The sequence below is a fragment of the Camellia sinensis genome, chromosome 6 (assembly GCF_055761805.1).
Source record: "Camellia sinensis isolate YWXY chromosome 6, ASM5576180v1, whole genome shotgun sequence".
Classification (NCBI taxonomy): Eukaryota; Viridiplantae; Streptophyta; class Magnoliopsida; order Ericales; family Theaceae; genus Camellia; species Camellia sinensis.
Genome location: NC_138966.1, coordinates 29,427,521 through 29,433,642, shown reverse-complemented (window position 1 = coordinate 29,433,642; position 6,122 = coordinate 29,427,521). Strand labels below are relative to the sequence as shown.

At 42.8% G+C, this 6,122-nt stretch overlaps 1 protein-coding gene across 1 annotated transcript; it reads left to right on the top strand.

Annotated features, from left to right (window-relative positions):
* Window positions 1-635: 635 nt before the first annotated feature.
* Window positions 636-1,886, top strand: LOC145793241 (uncharacterized). The gene is made up of 3 exons (XM_082876012.1): window positions 636-989; window positions 1,299-1,610; window positions 1,740-1,886. The coding sequence occupies exons 1-3, from the start codon at window positions 636-638 to the stop codon at window positions 1,884-1,886; spliced, it is 813 nt and encodes a 270-aa protein (XP_082732138.1).
* Window positions 1,887-6,122: the final 4,236 nt, after the last annotated feature.

Below are 6,122 nucleotides of genomic sequence, written 5' to 3'. Positions count from 1 at the left end.
ATGCGAGGATGTCCAAGTCGTAAGGGCCCTCAAAAATAGGGTGTCTACACGCCCTAAAGAAGGGAAGTCGAAATGAGTACTACAACGAAAGCGACCTCCAGGTATGGAAAGATGGGTGCCTGAGGAGGGATGACGAGATGAAAGGGACGGCAAACAAGTTGGCAGACCTATAGTCGGTTGTCAACTTCATGATGTAGAACAAAGTGATGCAACCACCGTACCAATTGCAAGACACGCCAGGGCGAGTGGCCAAGATTGGCAACCAGAAAGAGGGACTAAAAACAATCCCAGTAATCCCACATCATGGCAAGAAAGAGGAGTGTTCGTACCAACATTTATGAGATGTTGGGCGAGTAGAGTCAATCAGGGGTGAGATGCAGAGGACGACACGAACCAAAGGGATCTTTGTCAAGGAACCTTGACATATCCAAGAGAAGGGCTTGTGCTTTGACACGGTGAGTGACGAGAAATCCAAGTGGACACATAACGACGCCGGGAGTAGCGCGCCAAAAAGGCTAAAATATGTTGATAACCGAGCTCCTGGTCGGACGAAAGAGGATTTAAGGGACTACCTCTAGAGGAAGCGGCAGAATGCCAAGGTCACATCCCCTGTCAAGCCAAGAACACCGTTCTCAATGGAGCTGGATAGGTTTAAGGCCCTAAAACGGTTTCATATGCCGAGATTTCTTATCTACGATGGTAAGTCTGATATGAACTTTCATGTCAACTTATATTTGAATTCTATTACTTTGTACAGCGGAAATAAGCAACTGCTATGCAAGGTGTTCCCTTCATCCTTTGGGGAGATCGCATTGGATTGGTTCCACAAGTTGCCAAAAGAAACTGTGAAGAGTTGGGAAGGCCTGGCCGAAATGTTCATGGCCAGGTTCGTTACAAACAAGTTGCAGCCATTAAGAGTAGATTCCCTGTTAGCATTGAACATTAGCGAGGGTGAAAGCCTCAGGGCTTACGCCAAGAGATATTATGAGGTGTTCAACCGAATTCCTGCTTGCAATCAGTAGCTAGCAGTCATGTCTTTTAAGAATGGCCAGGACGATGACTACCCTCTCCAGAAATCACTGGCGAAAACTCTACCAAAAAGTATGGAGGAACTCATGGCATGGATCGAGAAGTATGCCAGGACAAAAGAAGACACGCAGGGGGCGAAGACACCAAAGCAGGAGAAGAGAGTCAGCTCACCGAAGCGAGGCCGAGGTAACACCGATTCTAACAGGCAGGAAACAGGGTTGAGGGTTGTACATGTAGTTACCACTGTGTTCTGAATTCCGATTTACAAGGTCCTGAAAAGGATCAGGCGCCAACAGTATTACAGAGCACCAGAGAAGATCCTTGGCGAGTTTATTGGAAGGATCCTTGGGAAGCACTGTGTCTACCATAATGAGGATGGACACTTGACTCAAGGGTGCAGGGCCCTAAGGACACACTTGGAGGATTTGGTCAAACAGGGTCATCTGAGAGACCTAGTGGATGAGGCTAGAACAAGGGAAGAGCAAACAAGGCTACCCCAGGCACCGCCACCACCACTATCTCAACAAGCAAATGGACCTCGGGTGATTAATGTGGTTTACTCAAGGGTCAATGAGAATAAGGTACATGGGGAAACATAGAGAGTAAGACACCTATAGCACGTATATCAGGGTCAGTAGAAAAAAGCTAAAACACATGAGTATCAAGGACCGATAGTCTTTTTTACTGAGGCCAATCTAGATATGGTGCAGCATCCACACAATGATGCTCTGGGGGTGACTTTGAGGATTGGAAACTACCAGGTGAGGCGTATACTGATTGATCAAAGCAGTTCTTGTGACATCATATATGTTAGATGTTACAAGGAACTAGGCCTTCATCCAAATGATTTAGAATAGTCCAACAACCCGATGGTTGGATTCAATGAGACACTGACATGGCATCTCAGAGCAACGAACTTGGAGGTGCAGGTAGGCACCAAGAAGGTAAGTACGAAATTTACTGTAATTGATACCCCCTCCCCTTAGAATATTATTCTGAAAGACCATGGCAGCATGCAATGAGGGTTGTTCCCTCAACGCTGCACCAGCTATTTTGATTCGCAACCGAATAGGAGAATGAGGAGTTCAGAGGAGATCAGGTGCAAGCCAAAAATTGCTCCATAGCAACAATGAAGTCCACTTGCAATGTGCGAGAACTAAAGACAATGAAAATTAAAGACGAGGACATGGAGATCTTAGATGATGTTGGCAAAGAACTAGCCGACAAAAGTGAGGAGGCCTTGAAAAGATTCTAGTCAAACAAGGAGATGAGTGATGCTTCTTTCTTCTCTGCTCGAGCTTAGCTAAGGAGGAAGAAAAGGAGTTGGAGGCATTCTTACGAGCAAATATCAAGGTGTTTGCCTGGGCCTGGTATTGACCCCGAGGTCATTTGTCATAAGCTCAATGTGGATAGGTCGGCAAAACCCGTTATCCAGCGGGCAAGGAGGCCGACATTAGTGCATGTGGAGGCAGTTGAAGAGGAACTGGACAAACTGTTGGAAGCCCAGGCCATCAGGGAGGTGACTACTCTACCTGGCTGTCCAATACAATGGTTGTGAAGAAGAAGAAAAACGGGAAGTAGAGGGTCTGCGTGGACTTTGCTGGGCTGAATAAGGCCTATCCCAAAGATAGCTTCCCTCTGCCTAAAATTGATCAGGTAGTGGATGCCACTTCAGGACATGGGAGGATGAGCTTCCTAGATGCTTACAAGGAATACCACCAGATAGCGATGTATCCCCATGATGAACAGAAAACTACTTTCATCACCCCAAAAGGGTTGTACTATTACAGAGTGATGCCTTTTGGGTTGAAGAATGCGGGAGTAACCTAGCAGAGGCTAGTGACCAAGATGTTCAAACATCTAATTGGGAAGACAGTTGAGGTGCACATTGACGACATGGTCGTAAAGACCAAAGACCCTGCGAATCACTTGGCCGACTTACAAGCAGATTTTGATATCTTGAAAGCATATCAGCTTCGACTTAATGCCTCCAAATGTGCATTTGGAGTCGGATCCAGTAAGTTTTTGGGGTACTTGGTCACTAAAAGGGGCATCGTGGCAAGCCCAGATCAGATCAAGGCCATACTTGATTTAAAGAGGCCGACGTCAGCCAAGCAGATCCAGATTTTGACTGGCAGGGTAGCAACCCTGAATAGGTTTATCAACCGAAGTTCTGATAAGTGCAAACCATTTTTTATTTTGTTAAAAAAGGCCACAGATTTTTTGTGGACAAAAAAGTGCGAAGTTGCCTTGGCCGACTTAAAAAGGTACCTAACAACAGCTCCAGTCCTATCAAATCTAGTACCTGGAGAAAAATTGTTTGTGTACTTAGCAGTTTCAGACCACGCAGTAAGTGTAGTGATAATCTGAGAGAATGTGGGAGAACAAAAGGCAGCATACTATGTAGTAAAACCCTCGTAAGTGCCGAAACTAGGTACTTGCCCCTGGAAAAATTGACACTGGCCTTGGTGATGGCTTCCAAAAAGTTGAATCATTATTTCCAAGCCCACAAGATTGTGGTGTTGACTGAGCATCCCTTGAAGTCCATGTTGCAGCATGGAGATCTGACAGGAAGAATAGCTAGATGGGTAGCAGTGCTGGGCCAATATGACTTGGAGTTCAGGCCTAGAATAGCAATCAAGGGCCAGGTTTTGGCCGACTTTGTGGCCGAGTTCATCCCTAGTACCATCCTACATCGGGCTCTAGTGAGCCGCGCCTTAAGGTGTCCAGTGGAGCAGGAAGAAAACTAGTTAGGACTGAAAAACCCCACACCAGCAAAGCAGAAGAAGGTAGGGAAACCAAAACCCTGCGACATCTACATCGACGACTCATTCCACCTGTTTGTTGATGGAAGTTCAAATCGTCAAGGGACGGGGGCAGGAGTGGTTCTGGTATGGCCAGATGGGCGAATGATTGAGCAGTCTATCCGTTTGAGGTTCAAGGCCTCAAACAACGAAGCAGAATACGAGGCACTAATTGCTGGACTAAAGCTAGCAACAGTAATGGAAGCCGATGAGGTGGTAGCCTTCTGTGACTCCCAGCTTATTGTGAATCAAGGAACGGGTGAGTATGCAGCCCGAGATGAAAGGATGATAGCCTATGTCAAAGAGGTTGTCAAGCTACTCACACTGTTCCACGATTGCCGACTACAGTAGGTTAGCTGAGATGACAATAGTCACGCCGATGCCTTGGCCAACCTCGCTAGTGCAATGAAATCAGGTGAGGCAAGGACAATAATGGTTGATTATTTGTCAAGCCCAAGTGTAGAGCCCCAGATCACAGAGTACGAAGCGATGTGTGTGGAAATGGGTTCGAGTTGGATAGATGCACAATACAACAAAAATAGTCTTTAGAGACGAAAACTAATGACGGAAATAAATTTTGTCACGAAATACGTATCTTTTAATGACGAAAATAATATTTCATCTCCAAATGTACGATTTTTAGAGACAAAAATAAAATTTCGTCACCAATCTAAATAAATAATTAAAAAATTAGGTGACAAAATTATTTTTCGTCATTATTTATATTTTTTGTGTCACCGAAGATTTTCCCGCTAATTTTTTCGGAGGGTACCAAAATTTTGAGACTTTTGGTGATGAAAAAATTGGTCACCAATTATAAAATTATTAATGACGAATATATTTTTGTCACCAATAATTTTTAATATTTTAATATCATTTAGTGACAAAACTATTTTTGTGGCCAATATTTTTATCTTTCGTGAAGAAATAATTTTGTCACCAATAAATGATTTAGTTGCTAAATATTTTAGAGGGAAATAAAAATGTATTGGCGCCTGTAGAAGCAAAGTTCTTCTTTTTCTCACCCAATCTGCATATGTTATAAAATAAATAAATAAATAAATAAATAAACCCTGTTATGCTTGCTTATACACACACAGACACACACAATAATTTCTCTATCAAACCTAATTTCACACACACACACACACACACACACACACACACACACACACACACCTTATACTCATTCACACACAATTTCCTCACCGCCGCTGCTAACATTTCATCGATTCACACACATTGTCGCTGTGCCGATCGGCTCACCGCCGACAGCCTTTCTTCACCGCTGCCATTCGTTTCTCCTTCCCTTGCTGCCGATCGTTAGCCTCTCCTTTCCTCACTGTCGTTGCTGTGCCGATCGGCTCACCACCACCGCTGTTAGTCTCTCTCTCTCTCGATGCTTTCTGTGTCTAATATTTTCTTTCCCTGATGTATATGCTCTATATACATATAATATATATATATATATATATATATATATATAACTTCAGCAGCCTTTGCTCTCTGTGTCTAATATTATATATATATAATATAACATGTTCCTCTGCTCTTTGTGTTTAACATGTTTCTCTTTCGTTGAAGTTATATATATATATAGTGTCAATAGGGCAGTCTAGAAATATATTAGTCTTGGGTTTGTGTCACTGGGTAGTCTCTAGAAATATATTTAATCTTGTGATTGAAGAGTGATCTTATGAAGAGTGAATGTTGTTCAGATGATGTAATATGTATGTACTCCTCTTATGAAGTCGGCTTAAGCATGTAATAACAGAGTGAAGTTTTACTCTTTTCCTCCACTTCTTGCCAAAAGTCCACGATGTAAAACTTTAAGGTGGTACAGTAGGAAAGCAAATCTAATAAAGTGGTGTTATGAACTAATTCTAGACATTTCTCCATCTGTGTAATTAAAGAGTCTACTTGTGAAATATCATGCAACTAGTATGAAAGGTATCTTGGGTAAATGGAGTTAAGTGTTGAAAAACATTTTATCTCCCCTGTCCATAATCTCACTGAAGTTCACTGCAAAAACATAAGCCATTCTAATTTCAACAAAGTGGAAGCAGAGAAATTCACCAAAAGCCTAATGCTAACAGCCCAGGCGTAACTGGTGCTTCACAGTTTAGCCATTCTAAAATGCAACAAATGGTGCTTCACAGTTTCTTTTGCACCATGCTTGCACATTAAATATCATTTAGGGAGAACATTTCCCCTCATCAAATTGTGAATTGTTAAGCTTGCATCTAATGGTGTTCTGTCCATGCAAAGAAATACACCTTTGAAAAACTT